The sequence below is a fragment of the Oncorhynchus clarkii genome, chromosome 20 (genome assembly GCF_045791955.1).
Source record: "Oncorhynchus clarkii lewisi isolate Uvic-CL-2024 chromosome 20, UVic_Ocla_1.0, whole genome shotgun sequence".
NCBI lineage: Eukaryota > Metazoa > Chordata > Actinopteri > Salmoniformes > Salmonidae > Oncorhynchus > Oncorhynchus clarkii.
Genome location: NC_092166.1, coordinates 51,481,289 through 51,502,151, shown reverse-complemented (window position 1 = coordinate 51,502,151; position 20,863 = coordinate 51,481,289). Strand labels below are relative to the sequence as shown.

General features: G+C 41.8%; 1 protein-coding gene across 3 annotated transcripts in view; it reads left to right on the top strand.

Moving 5' to 3' along the window:
* Positions 1-20,863, top strand: part of LOC139376481 (actin binding LIM protein 1b) — a 103,173-nt gene that overhangs the window by 51,655 nt on the left and 30,655 nt on the right. For all 3 annotated transcript variants that reach the window (XM_071119113.1, XM_071119116.1, XM_071119114.1), the window contains exons 5-6: positions 4,487-4,613; positions 14,232-14,325. In XM_071119113.1, coding sequence (XP_070975214.1) covers positions 4,487-4,613; positions 14,232-14,325 — 221 coding nt within the window. The remainder of the gene's footprint in view (positions 1-4,486; positions 4,614-14,231; positions 14,326-20,863) is intronic.

The following is a 20,863-nucleotide window of genomic DNA, read 5'->3' as shown; positions in this document are numbered from 1 at the left end:
TCCTTTGCACCCCATTATTGGGGTACACATTCTTCCACAGCAAATCTACCATTCCAGTGTTTTACTTTCTATATTGTATTTACTACGCCACCATGGCCTTATTTTGCCTTTACCTCCCTTATCTCACCTCATTTGCTCACATTGCATATAGACTTATTTTTCTACTGTATTATTGACTGTATGTTTGTTTTACTCCATGTGTAACTCTGTGTTGTTGTATGTGTCGAACTGCTTTGCTTTATCTTGGTCAGGTCGCAATTGTAAATGCGAACTTGTTCTCAACTTGTCTACCTGGTTAAATAAAGGTGAAAATAAAACATGTAAAAATCTTGTACATATGGTATATTATTTTGTTTTTTCTCTACTGGCATTGACACATTTTGTTCTTGTTTTTAACGCTTTCTATTTTTGCTATTGCTACAATCTAAATATGCAAGTAAGCATTTCACTGTGCCATTTACAGCTTCTGTAGAGACCCATTCACTTAGCAAGATGTGGCTGTGGGGTGGCTATATCCTCTCTTCCACATGACCCATCAAGTTAGCCAGGTGTATTTGGGGGGATTACAGCAATCTCATATAGCATTTCATGAACATGTCTAGACAATAGTGACCCATCCACTTCGATAGATGTGGTTATAACATTTCTTTCACATGACCAATCAATTTAGACAAGCTTGTCTGGGTAAGCATCATTTATTTATTATAAAATATTTGTATCTGGACACTTTCTAATTTTGATATTGCTACTATGCAAATATGCAAATAACCATGTCACTGTACCATTTACACCTACTGTATCATGTGACAAATAAACATATATTTTATTTGAAATAGTGTGCATTTACCAGAAATGGTAGTGTGAAGAACAACGTGACCTACACCAAAGTCAGATTAGAATATAGGACAAGGACTAGATAAAGTGTATTTTTACCTGGAGTTTTTCCTTATTGTAGGCTACTATTTTCACCACTTTTAGTATTTAAATCTACACTACCTTAGTCACTCTGTTTAGCACATGGGCACAGGGACTATGTTGGTCTGCTTGAAATGTAGGTATTACAGACTGGGTCAGGGAGAGTTTGAAAATATCAATGAAAACACTTGCCAGCTGGTCAGTGCATGCTTTGAGTATGTGTCCTGGTTATCCGTCTGGCCCAGCAGCCTTGTGAATGTTTAACCTTTACATGTGTGAGTTCCAAATATCTCCATCGGTCGCCCCAACGTGAGTTTTCTATGTATGTGATGGCAGAATGCATTCACTGTTCCAAAATGTGATTGTTACGCAACAGGACATTTAACCCACACTGCCCTCAAACCAAGGCATTCTGCCTGCTAATTATCAATAGGCTATATTTCAACTAGTCAATTTCAAATTCTTTTTTAACAACAGTTTGAATTGAGGTGTGTTCCCTCCTCCTCATTAATTCACATAGAAGTAGCCCATTTCACTATTACGCACAATTTATTTTTATACTGAGCTTTACTGAGCTGGACAAACTTCTCTCTTTGACTAGAGCCCAAGCACTTCCCCAGTGTTTCCCCAGATCAAGTATGCAGACATTTCCCCCCCCCTGGCACATTTTCCGTCTGGTGCCCACATTGCCTTCATTGTTGTTTTCCTTACTAACAATAACTTTGCATATGGGTGCGTTCTTATCAAAGTAAGTGCCTTATTACATTATCATTATAGTTTCTGTATATGATGTTGTTGTTTCTACTTTAGCACACCGTATGTGTGCGTAAGGCATAATGTATTTACTGTTTAATCACATTTTCAAGGACTGGTGACAAATCATGCATTCCGATAGTTTCATGGATTGTAATGGACAAATATAATGTGTGTAAAATACTTTTTGGAAGGTTGAACTGATTATGATGTGTGACCCCATGTTTGTTGACATCATACAATGTATTCTGGTTGTCACGTAAACATCCAAAGATGTTATAACAAAATGAGGTGAAGGGCTGAAATTCCCCTCAAATGAAATGAACCCCCCCACAAACCCCACTAAAATGGTTACATCCAAATCTGGCAACCCTGTTTAGCTTTCATGCTACGGTAAGGCTAGGAAGTAGACTTGTATTTGGGGTGATGATCTGTGAGGTGATAACATTTTATTTGCTTTGTGATTTGCCAAAAACTGTAAATGACTTATTAAGTCATGTGCTCCGGTTCTTGTATACACTGTAACACGTACGTTGAAGATTTGTAATATGCTGAAAAGTGGCCAAACTAAATTCAGATTTTTCAGGCAATGGGTGCAGGCAGCCATCTTTGACTTTTTTTATTTGCATTTTATAGTGAATGGCATTCTGGGATCAGGGAGTTTTTGCTTGTCAAATATAAACATGGCTGCATTCATAAAGAATTAGCTGTTAGATTAGCTGACAAGCATCTCTTTTCAAAACAATATACATCTCTCCCTTGTGGTCACGAGAGATCAAATCAAATTCTATTGGTCACACACACATGGTTATCAGATGTTATTGCGAGTGTAGCGAAATGCTTATGCTTCTAAACTCAGCCAAAAAGAAAGGTCCTCTCACTGTCAACTGCATTTATTTTCAGCAAAACTTAACATGTGTAAATATTTGTATGAACATAGCGAGATTTAACAACTGAGACATAAACTGAACAAGTTCCACAGACATGTGACTAAGAGAAATGGAATAATGTGCCCCTGAACAAAGGAGGGGGGGGTCAAAATCAGAAGTAACAGTCTATCTTGTGTGGCCACCAGTTGCATTAAACACTGCAGTGCATCTCCTTCTCATGGATTGCACCAGATGTTCCACTTGCTGTGAGATGTTACTCTACTCTTCCACCAAGGCACCTGCAAGTTCCCAGACATTTCTGGGGGGAATGGTCCTAGCCCTCACCCTCTGATCCAACAGGTCCCAAACGTGCTCAATGGGATTGAGATCCGGGCTCTTCGCTGGCCATGGCAGTACACTGACATTCCTGTATTGCAGGAAATCACGCACAGAACGAGCAGTATGGCAGGTGGCATGTCAGGATGAGCCTCCAGGAAGGGTACCACATGTGGGAGGAGGATGTCTCCCCTGTAACGTGCAGCGTTGAGATTGCCTGCACTGACAACAAGATTGCCTGCACTGACAATCATCCAATGATGATGTGACACATCACCCCAGACCATCCACCTCCAAATCGATCCTGCTCCAGAGTACAGGCCTCGGTGTAACACTCATTCCTTCAACGATAAATGCGAATTCGACCATCACCCCTGGTGAGACAAAACCACGACTCGTCAGCAAAGAGCACTTTTTGCCAGTCCTGTCTGGTCCAGCGACTGTGGGTTTGTGCCCATAGGTGACGTTGTTGCCGGTGATGTCTGGGGAGGACCTGTCTTACAACAGGCCTACAAACCCTTAGTCCAGCCTCTCTCAGCCTATTGCAGACAGTCTGACCACTGATGGAGGGATTGCGCATTCCTGGTGTAACACGGGCAGTTGTTGTTGCCCTCCTGTACCTGCCCCACAGATGTGATGTTCGGATGTACCGATCCTGTGCAGGTGTTGTTACACGTGGTCTGCCACTGCAAGGACGATCAGCTGTCCATCCTGTCTCCCTGTAGTGCTGTCTTAGGCGTCTCACAGTATGGACATTGCAATTTTTTGTCCTGGCCACATATGCAGTCCTCATGCCTCCTTGCAGCATGCCTAAGGCACGTTCAAGCAGATGAGCAGGGACCCTGGGCATCTTTCTTTTGGTGTTTTTTCAGAGTCAGTGGAAAGGCCTCTTTAGTATCCTTAGTCTTCATAATTGTGACCTTAATTGCCTACCGTCTGTAAGCTGTTAGTGTCTTAACGACCGTTCCACAGGTGCATGTTCATTAATTGTTTATGGTTCATTGAACAAGCATGGGAATAGTATTTAAACACTTTACAATAAAGATTTGTGAAGTTATTTAGATTTTTATTAATTATCTGTGAAAGAGAAGGTCCTGGAAAAGGGATGTTTCTTCTATGTTGTTATTACTGTCACGTGTGCTTCCTCTCCGACCTCTAGGTCACCAAGCTGCTCATTAGGACACACACCTATCACCATCATTACGCGCCCCTGCGCGTCATCAGACTCACCTGGACTCCAACACTTCCCTGATTACATTTTGGTTCCTTCCCCAGGCGTTATTTTTCATGTTTTGTATTATGTTGCATTTATTTATTAACACTCAGTCCCTGAACTTGCTTGACGACTGTCAGCAGACATCGTTACAATTACCTTCATGCATTTATATAATCAGTATTTTATGGGTAAAAAAACCTGGAGCCTCATGTATTGAATGTTATATTGAAAACATAAATCACTTTCTGCCCTTGGACAATGAGGAGTTTTCTATTAGCTCACATCGCCACCTAATGGTTTCATTTGAAAGATAAATCATAGGTGTGTGTGCGCTTTTGTGTATGCCATGTCTGCTCTGTCTTTCTGATCATGCTAAAAGTGTGTTTGTGTGTTTCAGACTGTGCAGGCTGTGGTAGGGACATTAAGAATGGCCAGGCCCTATTGGCTCTGGAAAGACAGTGGCACCTTGGCTGCTTCAAGTGCAAGGCCTGTGGCAAAGTGCTGAGCGGGGAGTACATCAGCAAGTGAGTAATCATCAACTGCAACACACTCAAGCCTCTCTTAATCTCTATACCCTCCCCCCTCTCTCTTTCTCTCTTAGGCTGTGTCCGAAAACCTGTGCTTCCCTTCTAAATAGTAAGCTGATTGGGAATATGAAATTACAACCTTATAATAGGTGACATTTCAAATATTGGGGCACAAAGGGGGGGTGTTCTACTAAGCTATGTGGAATTGTTTTAAGGTCACAACACCGGTCTGAAGTGAGCTTCACCAGGGCAGTCCCGTTATCTCTACTATACTGCTTACACAGACAAGTTATATTTGCATGAATTAAAATATTCATAATGAATTAATCGTTAACGTTTGGTTCATGCATGTGACCCAACAATACCCCACAAAGCTTCTTCTCTCCAAGCTGAGAACTTGAAACTGAGATATCCCTTTCATTCTCAAAACAAGGTTCTGGGCGTACTGCCAAATTGCAGATACTGATAGTGAGGATTCCTCTCAGGCACATTCAATCAGTCACTTGCATGAACACATAAATTGTTTTTTAGAAAAGGACAAACAAATGTTCCACTACATTCCCTACTCTTATCACTCACTCTGATAATTATCATAACATTTTATTAATTTAGTTATTACTTAAACTATCAAATGAGTAAGTAAATAATGAATGCATACAACCATAGACACTTTCAAACCCTTCATTCCGGAAATTTCTGTTTTTTCTTGCAGACCCTCACTAGAAAGCTCGACAGGCAGAATCAGTCATGCAGTTTGTGACGCCAAATTCTTGTGGAAACTCTACACGAGACACTCGAAGTCAATCTTAAATGAATAACTCTTTAACCTCTAGTGACTCCCCATCCCGGGTCCGGGAGCGTAATCATCGACTGACACGAATTAGCATAATGCAACGGACATAAATATTACTAGAAAATATTCCTATTCATGAAAATCACAAGTGAAATATATTGAGACACAGCTTAGCCTTTTGTTAATCACCCTGTCATCTCAGATTTTGAAAATATGGTTTACAGCCAAAGCAAGACAAGCATTTGTGTAAGTTTATTGATAGCCTAGCATAGCATTATGTCCAGCTAGCAGCAGGTAACTTGGTCACGAAAATCAGAAAAGCAATCAAATTAAATCGTTTACCTTTGATAAGCTTTGAATGTTTCACTCACGAGACTCCCAGTTAGATAGCCAATGTTCCTTTTTTCCAAAAATATTATTTTTGTAGGCGAAATAGCTTCGTTTGTTCTTCACATTTGGCTGAGAAATCGACCAGAAATTGCAGTCACGGAAACGTAAAAATATTCCAAATTAGCTCCATAATATCGACAGAAACATGGCAAACGTTGTTTATAATCAATCCTCAAGGTGTTTTTCAAATATCTATTCGATAATATATCCACCGGGACAATTGGTTTTTCAGTAGAACCGATTGGAAAAATGGCTACCTCTGTATTTTACGCGAGATTCACTCTGAGAGCCATCAGGTGACCACTTACACAATGTAGCCGCTTACGGGTATTCTTCAACATAAATGCGTAAAACTACGTCACAATGCTGTAGACACCTTGGGGAATACGTAGAAAAAGTAATCTGGTTGATAGCCCATTCACTGCTCAATAGGGACGCATTGGAACGCAGAGCTTTCAAAACATGAGGCACTTCCGGATTGGATTTTTCTCAGGCTTTCGCCTGCAATATCAGTTCTGTTATACTCACAGACAATATTGTTACAGTTTTGGAAACTTTAGAGTGTTTTCTATCAATTATATGCATATTCTAGCATCTTGTCCTGACAAAATATCCCGTTTACTTTGGGAACGTTATTTTTCCAAAAATGAAAATACTGCCCCCTAATAACAACAAGCTAAAAAGGTCACAGTGAAACTCAGATGCATAAAGTCCAGGCTGAAGTGAGCTTCACCAGGGCAGTCCCATTCGTTCTCTTATATACTGCTTACACACACAAGTTATATTTGCATGATTTACAGTTACAGTTGAAGTCGGAAGTTTACATACACTTAGGTTGGAGTAATTAAAACTCATTTTTCAACCACCGTCATTTTTCCAACAATTGTTTACAGACAGATAATTTCATTTATAATTCACTGTATCACAATTCCAGTGGGTCAGAAGTTTACATCCACTAAGTTGACTGTGCCTAAACAGCATGGAAAATTCCAGAAAATGATGTCATGGCTTTAGAAGCTTCTGATAGGCTAATTGACATCATTTGAGTAAATTGGAGGTGTACTGGTGGATGTATTTCAAGGCCTACCTTCAAACTCTGTGCCTCTTTGCTTGACATCATGGAAAATCAAAAGAAATCAGCCAAGACCTCAGAAAAACAATTGTAGACCTCCACAAGTCTTGTTCATCATTGGGAGCAATTTCCAAATGCCTGAAGGTATCACGTTCATCTGTATAAACAATAGTACGCAAGTATAAACACCACGAGACCACGCAGCCATCATACCGCTCAGGAAGGAGACGCGTTCTGTCTCCTAGAGATGAACGTACTTTGGTGCGAAAAGTGCAAAACAATCCCAGAACAACAGCAAAGGACCTTGTGAAGATGCTGGAGGAAACGGGTACAAAAGTATCTTTATCCACAGTAAAACGTGACCTGAATTAAATGTCAGGAATTGTGAAACTGAGTTTAAACGTATTTGGCTAAGGTGTATGTAAACATCCGACTTCAACTGTATACTGTATTTTGTACAATCTGTTGCATCTTGCCTATGCCGCAAATTGATCAACCCATGGAGGTCTGGATTTGGAGTCACACTCAAAATTAAAGTGGAAAACCACACTACAGGCTGACCCAACTTTGATGTAATGTCCTTTAAACAAGTCAAAAGGAGGCTCAGTAGTGTGTGTGGCCTCCACGTGCCTGTATGACCTCCCTACAACGCCTGGGCATGCTCCTGATGAGGTGGCGGATGGTCTCCTGAGGGATCTCCTCCCAGACCTGGACTAAAGCATCCGCCAACTCCTGGACAGTCTGTGGTGCAACGTGGCATTAGTGGATGTAGCGAGACAAGATGTCCCAGATGTGCTCAATTGGATTCAGGTCTGGGGAACGGGCGGGCCAGTCCATAGCATCAATGCCTTCCTCTTGCAGGAGCTGCTGACACACTCCAGCCACATGAGGTCTAGCATTGTATTGCATTAGGAGGAACCCAGGGCCAACCGCACCAGCATATGGTCTCACAAAGGGTCTGAGGATCTCATCTTGGTGCCTAATGGCAGTCAGGCTACCTCTGGCGAGCACATGGAGGGCTGTGCGGCCCCCCAAAGAAATGCCACCCCACACCATGACTGACCCACCATGACTGACTCCAGACTGTCACGTCTGTCACATGTGCTCAGTGTGAACCTGCTTTCATCTGTGAAGAGCACAGGGCGCCAGTGGCGAATTTGCCAATCTTGGTGTTCTCTGGCAAATGAAAAACGTCCCGCACGGTGTTGGGCTGTAAGCACAGCCCCCACCTGTGGACGTCGGGCCCTCATACCACCCTCATGGAGTCTGTTTCTGACCGTTTGAGCAGACACATGCACATTTGTGGCCTGCTGGAGGTCATTTTGCAGGGCTCTGGCAGTGCTCCTCCTGCTCTTCCTTGCACAAAGGCGGAGGTAGCGGTCCTGCTGCTGGGTTGACGTGGCCTCCTCCACGTCTGTTAATGTACTGACCTGTCTCCTGGTAGCGCCTCCATGCTCTGGACACTACGCTGACAGACACAGCAAACCTTCTTGCCACAGCTCGCATTGATGTGCCATCCTGGATGAGCTGCACTACCTGAGCCACTTGTGTGGGTTGTAGACTCCGTCTCATGCTACCACTAGAGTGAAAGCACCGACAGCATTCAAAAGTGACCAAAACATCAGCCAGGAAGCATAGGAACTGAGAAGTGGTCTGTGGTCCCCACCTGCAGAACCACTCCTTTATGTCTTGCTAATTGCCTATAATTTCCACCTGTTGTCTATTCCATTTGCACAACAGTATGTGAAATTTATTGTCAATCAGTGTTGCTTCCTAAGTGGACAGTTTGATTTCACAGAAGTGTGATTGACTTGGAGTTAAATTGTGTTGTTTAAGTGTTCCCTTTATTTTTTTGAGCAGTGTATTTATATGTACATATTCTTATTCCATCCATTTACATTTGTGTGTGTATAAGGTAGTCATTGTGAATTTGTTAGATATTACTGCACTGTAGGAACTAGAAGCACAAACATTTCGCTAGACTCGCATTAACATCTGCTCACCATGTGTATGTGCCCAATACATTTTTATTTTATTTGGTCCTTCGTGGGTATATTTTTGTCATAAAACTTTGTCATCCAAGTCTGGCATTCTCTGGATTCATGGCGCTTTCAAGACAACTGGGGACTCTGGAAAAAAACAAGGTCGAATCAGGATGTCTGATCTTCAGGTCGGAGCGCTAGAAAGAGGCCAGAGTTCCCAACTTGGAATTCCGAGTTGGACGTATTTTCCCTGTCTGAGCTTTTTCTCTGAGTTCGCAGTTGTCTTGAACTCACTGAAGCCTGAGAGTTCCGAGTTTCCAGTACGGCAGAAGTCATACTGGATTGACAGCATGGCCAATGTTGAGTGTTTATCATTTTAAGCTTGGAAAGGAGACCCTTAAACACAGACTTGGACCACACACCCACTCCTCTGAATTGCTGGCTACTGATTGCTTTGCAAGACTTGCAGTTAGCCACTGATTCCTTCCAAACCACTCATTGTTGAATTTGCGGTTTCCAACTTGTTGTGTAATGTTAATGTCCAATGGCCGATGAGAACCGATAATTTGATATACCATTTCTCTTCATAATTTCTCTCTTCATATGATAAGGTTTGAAAAGGATTTGCCAGTAGATTGTCTATTTGATTCATGATGACTGCTACCTAAGATTTTAAAAGTATGATGTTGACATGATCAGTCCAATTATGTCAATATACGGTAGATATAGCGTGATTTTATGTAATTTTATCTGTGCCAAATTACCTTGAGCCTCCTTGGATGGGCACTTCTAATGGAACTCTATGGCAGCACACAAGGGGCTTGAATTTTCAAGCTCTAGCCATAGATTTTGCGGTGACTTAGTGCCCACATGAGTGACAGAACACTGAGCCAATCATGGTGCAACTAGACAACATTACCAGCCCCTATGCTCCATATTTTCCACTGGCTGCCCCTTCACCACTTTTTTTCCACCAGAATTCCTTGGGACCAATGTTCCCTCTAAGTTGTTTCGTCACTGAGCAAATTTCAGTTCTGCTGAGCACAAACTTGAAAGTTGTGAGATATGTGCAACTTCCTGCGCATTTACTTTGAACACTGAGGCTGTACCCGCTTTAATTTAGTAAACAGTGGTCAAGTAGGTTATTGTGGCTATTTGATCATAATGTAGACCTGCCAGAGTGGCCTACCATCAAAACAATGGAGAAAATGCATCCCGTAACATTTAACATGGAAATAGCTGTTCTATCGTTCAGCCTACAGTAGCAGCCAATGTGTGGTGTTCAACGTAGGCTTACTTTCCATGAGACTTTTGAAAAAACTATGCAGGGCTTGGCATAACCTGTTTACCCACTTGTCCTTCAGACAAAGAGATTACTGAAAATGTTGTTTAATGCAAGAAACCACTATCATTATTCCCATACCATTATTACAGAGAATCAGACAAATTATGCTACCCTCTTCTTATTGGCTACTTCGCTTAATCAAGCCTGTCTCAAAATACAACACTGTCCCTCTATCTGACTCGCTTTTCAAAGATGTCTAGAAATGCACACGTTTTGTGCTTTTGTAGGAAGCAATCACTCCCCCATTGCTGACTAAAAATGATTCATAACTGTGCTAATAACTCACTATCTAGCAAAGAATATGAACGAATGTACACATGTCACTACATGTAGCTCTCGCTTTGGTCTCAAAACAAGCAAATTCCCGACTGCTCATGTTGTAAACACAGTCCAGTTCAAAGGGAATGGTACAGATCCATATATGGCAATGGTCTATTTGCATATAGGCCTGTGTAGAGTAGGGACCTGAGTCATCCCTGTCAATGCTATTATGATGCATTCTGCACACAACAAAATCTCTTCAAATCAAATCAAATTTATTTATACAGCCCTTCGTACATCAGCTGAAATCTCAAAGTGCTGTACAGAAACCCAGCCTAAAACCCCAAACAGCAAGCAATGCAGGTGTAGAAGCACGGTGGCTAGGAAAAACTCCCAAGAAAGGCCAAAACCTAGGAAGAAACCTAGAAAGGAACCAGGCTATGTGGGGTGGCCAGTCCTCTTCTGGCTGTGCCGGGTGGAGATTATAACAGAACATGGCCAAGATGTTCAAATGTTCATAAATTATCAGCATGGTCCAATAATAATAAGGCAGAACAGTTGAAACTGGAGCAGCAGCACGGCCAGGTGGACTGGGGACAGCAAGGAGTCATCATGTCAGGTAGTCCTGAGGCATGGTCCTAGGGCTCAGGTACTCCGAGAGAGAGAAAGAAAGAGAGAAAGAGAGAATTAGAGAGAGCACACTTAAATTCACAAAGGACACCGAATAGGACAGGAGAAGTACTCCAGATATAACAAACTGACCCTAGCCCCCCAACACATAAACTACTGCAGCATAAATACTGGAGGCTGAGACAGGAGGGGTCAGGAGACACTGTGGCCCCTCTTGCATAGTTAGTTTTGTTTCGGTCTGTTACATTGAAAGTGAATCAACGCAGTATTATTCAATCACAGTTCCCACAGTAAAGGGAAACGCTGATAGTATTAACTAACAAGAGAACTCTAGAAAATTGAGTGACTTTTTTTTTCTGCGTGCGCTGATATGTATTATGTGCAGCAGGCCCTGGGAACTGTGTGCACGAGCACAGCTTAGAGGGGAAATTGCAAGGGACACCATTTTTTTCCCCCAAGAATTCCCCACTCCAAATCAAATGACACAACCTTAAAATCTGTAATTTCCTTTTTTGAAATTAACAAATAACCTGCAATTCATTGCATTTTCATCTCTTATCAAAATGAAAAGAAACCAATAAATACATTTACTCAAAGTTTAAAACAAAAGTGAAATGATCTATCTCAAATATTTGTAAATCCCATACAATAATCTGTACTCTAAGAGCAAGTCTCATCTTTCCATAGAGGGGTCATAATAGTTGTCGGCCTGTTCGGATGCGACAGACGATTTTGAGACGCATCCAATGCAGATATGTGACTGAGCGCCTTGATTCGGTCTTATGTAGCAACATTTGAACATTTTGTTTTTTACATTTGATAAAAGTACAGACACAGAGCTAGAGACTGGTATATCATACCCTGCATTTGAGGAACAATAGGGAAGAAATTCTGCTTTGAAAGTTGAGAAACTTGTAACCTCAAAAGTGGCCTTTTGAATGTTTTGGTACCTACGGGATAGCTCTTCTTTGTCTACACCCATTCAGCATCGTTCACACCCTCAAGTTTTATCCCCACCCATGTCTTTAAGGGTGGATCCAAGCGTTAACAGCAGTCAAGCACCCAAGCTAACTGGCTAGCGTTGGCCAGCTTGCTAGCTACAATTTACACTTTTTTTGCCAACTGACTACAGTCATATTCAACAGGTGTTGAGCGTTCGTAAATTCTTCAGTTATTCTGCGCTCTGGCACACTCAGACGAGAGTGCTCTGAAATCGGAGTAGATAGCCAGAGCGAATTTACCAGCTACGTCTATCAACAGTCGTCGCAGTGGCATTCTAATGAAATGGTTACTTGTCTTTTGCTAGGACATGTAGGTAGCTAGGTATTTAACCATAATCCCACATTACTAACATTACTACCATGCATGAATCTGTTAGCTAGCTAACATTAGGCTATAACTAGTAAAGCAAACGGGTCTGAGATACGAATAACAAGATCATACACGTAACATTAGCTAGCGAGCCTACCAGCTAATGTTAGCTAGCTAGCAGTACACTTTAGCTTGAAAAATACTTTCTATCAAAATTAGAAACGTGTAATATCTGAAAATATAACTTGTTAGACTATTTTACCCTTGCTCTGAAATCGGCTTGATAGCCAGAGTGAATTTACCAGCTACGTCTATCAACAGTTGTCGCAGTGACATTATATTGAAATGGATACTTGCATAGTGGATTCTTTTAAGACATGCTAGCTAAACAATTAACCATAATCCCAACTCATGACGATACTACCCTGCATGAATCTGAAGTTACTTAACCAACCAGGTTCAATGTTAGCTAGCTAACATTAGGCTATAACTAGCAAAGCAAATGGCTCTGAGATACGAATAATAAGATCATACATGTAACGCGAGCTAGCTAGCTAACAGTACACTTAACTTGAAAGTGTCTTTTGTCCAGGTGGGAAAGGGCCGTGTGGAGTGCAATAGAGATTCCATCATCTGTGGATTTGTTGGGGCAGTATGCAAATTGGAGTGGGTCTAGAGTTTCTGGGAAAATGTTGTTGATGTGAGCCATGACCAGCCTTTCAAAATACTTCATGGCTACAGACGTGAGTGCTATGGGTCGGTAGTCATTTAGGCAGGTTACCTTGGTGTTCTTGGACACAGGGACTATGGTAGTCTGCTTGAAACATGTTGGTATTACAGACTCGGACAGGGAGAGATTGAAAATGTCAGTGAAGACACTTGCCAGTTGGTCCGAGCCTGCTCACAGTACACGTCCTGGTAATCCGTCTTGTGGATGTTGACCTGTTTAAAGGTCTTACTCACATCGGCAGCGGAGAGCGTAACACTGAAACATGCATGGTGCTCTCATGCATATTTTAAGTGTCTGCCTCGACGCGAGCGTAGAAGTAGTTTAGCTCGTCTGGTAGGCTCGTTTCACTGGGCAGCTCTCGGCGTTGCTTCCCTTTGTAGTCTGTGATGGTTTGCCACATCTGACGAATGTCGGAGCCAGTGTAGTACGATTCGATCTTAGTCCTGTATTGATTCTTTGCCTGATAGATGGTTCGTTGGAGGGCATAGTGGGATTTCTTATAAGCTTCCGGGTTAGAGTCCCGCTCCTTGAAAGCAGCAACTCTAGCCGTTAGCTAGCCGTTAGCTCAGTGTGGATGGTGCCTGTAATCCATGGCTTCTGGTTGAGGTATGTACGTACGGTCACTGTGGGAACGACGTAATCAATGAACTTATTGATGTATCCAGTGACTGATGTGGTGTAATCCTCAAGACCATCAGAGGGATCCCTGAACATATTCCAGTCTGCTAACAAAACAGTCCTGTAGCTTAGCATTTGCTTCATCTGACTACTTTTTTATTGATCGAGTCACTGGTGCCTCCTGCATTCATTTTTGCTTGTAAGCAGGAATCAAGAGGATAAATACAGTATCCGCCCTCCTTTGTCTTATCAGACGCTGCTGTTCTATCCTGCTGGTACAGCGTATAACTAGCCAGCTGTATGTTGATAGTGTCGTCGTTCAGCCACGACTCCGTGAAGCATAAGATATTACAGTTTTGACTTCTCAGACGCCATCTTATATCACAGCCAATATCTAAGTGTTTATTGACTAGAAATGTTCAGATCTTGCCCTCTCTGTCTGCCTGACTCTCTTGTTCCCCCAACCCCCCTCTTTTCTCTTAGGGATGGCACCCCCTATTGCGAGAAAGACTACCAGATCCATTTTGGGGTCCAGTGTGAGGCCTGCAATCAGTTCATCACAGGGAAGGTTCTGGAAGTAAGAAACATTTCCTCATCCCCTTGCTCCTCCCGTCTCATGACTTGAAATTATAAATCATTGTTGCTGCTCATTGCTTTGAATGAACAGTGTGCATAGTCAAGTTCTATATTATTGGATTTATCCATTCATCCGGGGATCTATATGGCATGCTCAATTTTTTTTTACAGCCCAGCAGTAACGCATCGCGTCATGTCAGATTGGTGAATGATGTTGAAGAGCATTCAAACATGCCCGTAGGTTTTATCCTAGCCTTTAATCTAACGTAGCCAAAGACTTGATGACCCCTGTGTAACAATGGATTTTTATTTAACATTTATTTAGCCAGGGAGTCATGTTTAGACCACAATCTATTTTGCAGATGAGCTTGCATGAATGAACACATCAATAAACAATTACACTATGCATACAGTACCAGTCAAACGTTTGGACAAACCTACTCATTCAATGGTTTTTCCTTGACTTTCTACACTGTAGAATAATAGTGAAGACATCAAAACTATGACATAACACATTTGGAATCATGTAATCATGTGCATCTTTGCCTTGATGACAGCTTTGCACAATCTTGACATTTTCTCAACCAGCTTCACCTGGAATGCTTTTCTAACAGTCTTTAAGGAGTTCCCACATATACTGAGCACTTGTTAGCTGCTTTTCCTTCACTCTGCAGTCCAACTCATCCCAAACCATCTCAATTGGGTTGAGGTCAGGTGATTGTGGAGGCCAGGTCATGTGATGCAGCACCCTCACTCTCCTTAGTCAAATAGCCCTTACACAGCCTGGACGTGTGTTGGGTCATTGTCCTGTTGAAAAACATGTGATAGTCCCACTAAAGCGCAAACCAGATGGGATGGCGTATTGCAGCAGAATGCTGTGGAAGCCATGCTGGTTAAGTGTGCCTCGAATTCTGAATAAATCACAGACAGTGTCACCAGCAAAGCACCACCACACCTCCATGCTTCACTGTGGGAACTTCACATGCAGAGATCATCCATTGACCTACTCTGCGTCTCACAAAGACACGGCGATTGGAACCAAATATCTCAAATGTTAACTCATCAGACCAAAGGACAGATCATCCTTTCACCTACTCTTTTTACCAAGAAGGCTGGATCATGTTGTATTGTACCTTTTTTTATATACAGTGCTGTGAAAAATTGTCCCCTTCCTGATTTCTTATTTTTTTGCACATTTGTCACACTTAAATGTTTCAGATCAAACACATTTTAATATTACTCAAAGATAACTGCATTTTGTGTTTACTTGGGTTAAGTGATTTTATTTATTAAGGGGGGGAAAAAAAGCTATCCGAACCTTCATGGCCCTGTGAGACAAAGTAATTGCCCCCCCCCCCTTGCTAAATCATGAATTTACTGTGGTTAATCACATTTTTTGTAAAGCTGAGTTCAATTTCACTAGCCACACCCAGGCCTGATTACTGCAAGACCTGCTGAATCATGAAGTTACTTAAATAGAACCTGTCTGACAAAGTGAAGTAGGCCAAAAGATCTCAAAAAGCAAGACATCATGCCGCGATCCAAAGAAATTCAGGAACAGATGAGAAACAAAGTAATTCACATCTGTTACGAATCCCTTTTGGCCCGACAGTCTAGGGGGGGTGGTAACGAGACCCATAACATAACTCATGCAATTTATAATGGTGACAAAGTAAGTGAGAACCAAATAACCACGACAACTGAAATCTACCGTCAAACTCAGGGTTTACTGGTAAACACACGGTAATGGGGGGGGGGGGCTGAGCTGGACCCAAGGAAAGAAACAAATATAAAGTTACTTAAATAGAACCTGTCTGACAAAGGGGCTGAGCTGGACCCAAGGAAAGAAACAAATATACAGAAAATCCCTTAAGCTAGACAAGCCTATTACAAACACAGCTAACTAACTAACCAAAAATACAGTGGGTGGTCCACCCAGTTCTAACTAGGGTATTTAACAAAGTTTACCTACGGGTAGTGTATGGCCATGGGCGACTTGTCTTAGTACCCCCTTTTCCCACCATCAAACAATATAGCAAAACCAATACTCACAGGTGGGGACAAAGTGATACGGAGGTGCTCAAACAAAAGAGAGCTCAATACATAAAGAGAGTGAGATAGAGAGACATAGTAGGAGAGAGTGAAACACAAAGCGATCTGCAGACAGATGGCATTGACAGAGAGATTAAGCTCTAGAGAAAACAACTGACAGGGTTTTTATACCAAGGGAAAGGAACTGTGATTGGGTAGGAAACCGGAGGAGGTGTGTCTTCTGATTGATGATTGATTGGTGACTGATTGGGGAGTGATGATTGTCACCTGTAGGGGGAGAAGGAGAGAAAATAAATACACACACACACAGGATACTTGTATCCGTAACAACATCTATCAGTCAGGAAAGGGTTACAAAACCATTTCTAAAGCTTTGGGACTCCAGCGAACCACGGTGAGAGCCATTATCCACAAATGGAGAAAATTTGGAACAGTGGTGAACCTTCCCAGGAGTGGCCGGCCTACCAAAATTACCCCAAGAGCCCAGCGACAACTCATCCAAGAGGTCACAAATGAACCCACAACAACATCTAAAGAACTGCAGGCCTCACTTGCCCCAGTTAAGGTCAGTGTTCATGACTCAACCATAAGAAAGAGACTGGGCAAAAATGGCATCCATGGCAGAGTTCCAAGGCGAAAACCACTGCTAACCAAAAAGAACATAAAGGCTCATCTCACTTTTGGCAAAAAAAACATATTGATGATCCCCAATACTTTTTGTAAAATATTCTGTGGACTGACAAGACAGAAGTTGAACTTTTTGGAAGGTGTGCGTCCCGTTACATCTGGCATAAAAGTAACATAGCATTTCAGAATAAGAACATCATACCAACAGTCAAATATGGTGGTGGTAGTGTGATGGTCTGGGGCTGCTTTGCTGCTTCGGGACCTGGATGACTTGCTGTGATTGATGGAACCATGAATTCTGCTCTCTACAATAAAAATCCTGAAGGAGAATGTCCGGCCATCAGTTCGTGACCTCAAACTGAAGCGCACTTGGGTTCTGCAGCAGGTCAACGATCCAAAACACACCACCAAGTCCACCTCTGAATGGCTTTTAAAAAAAATGAAGGTTTGAGTGGCCTAGACAAAGTCCGGATTTGAATCCGATTTGAGTTGCTGTGGCGTGACCTTAAAAAGGCGGTTCATGCTCGAAAACCCTCCAATGTGGCTGACTTAAAACAATTCTGCAAAGAGTGGGCCAAAATTCCTCCACAGCGATGTGAAAGACTCATTGCCAGTTATCTCAAATGCTTGATTGCAGTTGTTGCTGCTGAGGGTGGCACAACCAGTTATTAGGTTTAGGGGGCAATTACTTTTTCACATAGGACCATGAAGGTTCAGATAGATTTTTTTCCCTTAATAAATACAATCATCACTTAAACTGCATTTTGTGTTTACTTGGGTTGTCTTTGTGCAATATTAAATGTTTCAGATCAAACAAATTTTAAGTGTGACAAATGTGCAAAAAAAGAAGAAATCAGGAAGGGGGCAAATACTTTTTCACAGCACTGTATATATTCTGTAATGTATTGATTGCTATTTCCTTCTCGGCCAGGTCTCCCTTGAAAAATAGACTCTGGGACTAGATGAGCTTTTCCTGGTTTAAATAAAGGTTAAAGAAATGTGTTTTTAAAATACTCTGTGTCTCACAAAGACGAGGTGTTTGGAACCAAAAATCTAATTTGGACTCATCAGACCAAAGGACAGATTGCCACCGGTCTAATGTCCATTGCTCGTTTTTCTTGGCCCAAGTCAAGTCTCTTCTTATTATTGGTGTCCTTTAGTAGTGGTTTCTTTGCAGCAATTCGACCATGACGGCCTGATTCACGCAGTCTCCTCTGAACAGTTGATGTTGAGACTTGGGCTGCAATTTCTGAGTCTGGTAACTCTAATGAACTTATCCTCTGCAGCAGAGGTAGCCCTGGGTCTTCCTTTCCTGTGGTGGTCCTTGTGAGAGGCAGGTTCATCATAGCGCTTAATGTTTTTTGCAACTGCACTTGAAAAAACGTTCAAAGTTCTTGACATTTTTCAGATTGGCTGACCTTAAAGTAATGATGGAATGTTGTTTCTCTTTGCCTTTTTGAGCTGTTCTTGCTATAATGTGTATTTGATGTTTTGCCAAGTAGGGTTATCTTCTATAAATAGTACCAAACGGAAGAAAATGGACTGAAACAGGAGGGTCTACTCTGGTGTTCTTTTTCATTTTCCATTGCAAAACATTTTGCTGCGATGTGCTCCGGTGAATATGACCCTGTATTAAATGCTGTGAAGGGTTGTTGTGAGCACTGAATGCCTTCGGGTTATTAAACTGGACTTGTGTGTGTCCCTAGAGAGAGGGGCGGTCTGCCCTCTCACACACTCTCTGCAGCTCCAAAATCTCCAATACTGAGATTTGCTGCCTCAAATCTTTACATTTCGAATATCTTTAAACTGTTTTTTGGGGGGGGTCTGTCTTGTTTACCTTTTATCTGACTTCACTTCAGCCAGAGAACCAGATTTAAACCAGAAAATTACATGACGTCCCTTGCCAAATGTAGCCGACTGGGTAAACATCCTGACCATGATGTCTTTTCACCCAATTAAGTTTGAGTTTTTACATAGGCTTGAAGTTATATTGAAAAAAATTGCTGCATCTAATCTTGGCACTAATCGATAATTATTAACAAAAAATACATAACAATTATCCATTATTGAGCTGAAATGCCATTCTCTTTAGATGAACATACCTGGCCAGTGAACAGACTTGAACACATCTCAACATACAACTCTGGAGGCCCTGAACATTTTGTATGTTCAGAGCCAGATTCAGATGTCCCAACCTTCCTTTGCACTCGCCTCATTTCTATTGGCCAGTTGCTTTAGAATTGAGCGGAATAATGGGGAGGGGGAGAGATTGAAGGAGAGTTTAGCATGGTTCGCAAGATAGGACAGAAGGAAGGGAAAGAGAGAGAGGAGGGTAGTCAAGAGAAAGGGATTGTTTTGGGAGGAGGTAGTCAGTCCTGGAATGCACTGCACTCATTGCTATATTATCTGACGCTTAGTTTATTGATAAATCCATCTTTTTAATATTGCTTTCCTATTGTGTTCTAATTTTCATATTTTCTGGTGTATACTTAAAATCAAATTAGTTTCTGGTGCTTGCTTTGACATATATTTTTTTAAATTGTCATGTATTGTTTTCTTGGAGTTGCACTCCTCTTGGTTGCTAATGACCTGAATGTCCTGCGGTGCAACCAGGCCTGTGGGCATGACAGAGATTGACCACAGATTTAATGGCAAGAATATAATTCTTCAGTTTGCTAAATGTTTCCCAGAATCAAGTCATTAAAAATAAGCAAACATGTGGAAGCCTGCCCAAACATATGGAAGAAGGTACTCTGGTGAGATGAGACTAAAATCAAGGAAAATGCTATGTCTGGCGCAAACACAGCACCTCTCATCACCCCGAGAATTCCATGTTGGTGGCAGCATCATGCTGTGGGGATGTTTTTCAACGGCAGGGTCTGGGAAACTGGTCAGAATTAAAGGAATGATGGTTGGATGGTGCTAAATACAGGGAAATTATTGAGAGAGTCCTGTTTCAGTCTTCCAGAGATTTGAAACTGGGAAAGAGGTTCACCTTCCAGCAGGAAAATAGCCCTCAGCGCACTGCTAAAGCAACACTTGAGTGGTTTAAGGGGAGACATTTAAATGTCTTGGAATGGCCTAGTCAATGCCAGACCTCAATCCAATTGAAAATCTGTGGTATGACTTAAAGATTGCTGTATACCAGCGGAACCCATCTGACTTGAAGGAGCTGGAGCAGTTTTGATTTGAAGAATGGGCAAAGATCCCAGTGGCTAGATGTGAATAGTTACACATGCTCAAGTTCTTCTTGTTTGTCTCACAATAAAAAATATTTTGCATCTTCAAAGTGGTAGGCATTTTGTGTAAATCAAATGGTACAAACCCCCCCAAAATATATTTTAATTCCAGGTTGTAAGGCAATAAAATAGGAAAAATGCCAAGGGGGGTGAATACTTTCGCAAGCCACTGTAAATGTTTTACCCAATATTTGGAATGTAAGGTACAATCAACACTACGCAATGAAATGTAGGTGGGGGAAATGTACCGGTGGGCTCATTAACATATTTGGGGGCTTGATAATGTATATTTGTACTAACCGTCAGTGTAAGTGTTGTACCAGTTTAAGTGGTTGGTTATGTTGCCAAAAGTTGGGTAACTCTAAATATGGTCAATGCTGCAATTCTGAGGGGAGATTATATAGGCTACCATTTCCAGCCTTTCATAATAAAAAAATTAGCCCATAACATCCAGAATTCTTCATCCTTACACTATTGTTCTAAATTCAGTCATCCACTTCATCATCATTCAGATCAAAACAAATTCAATCACCCTCTTCACACTCCTCATCATTCAGTTCATTGAAACCACAAGCAACATTATCTGTTTCTATCGCCCAATCATCCATTGATGACAAAATA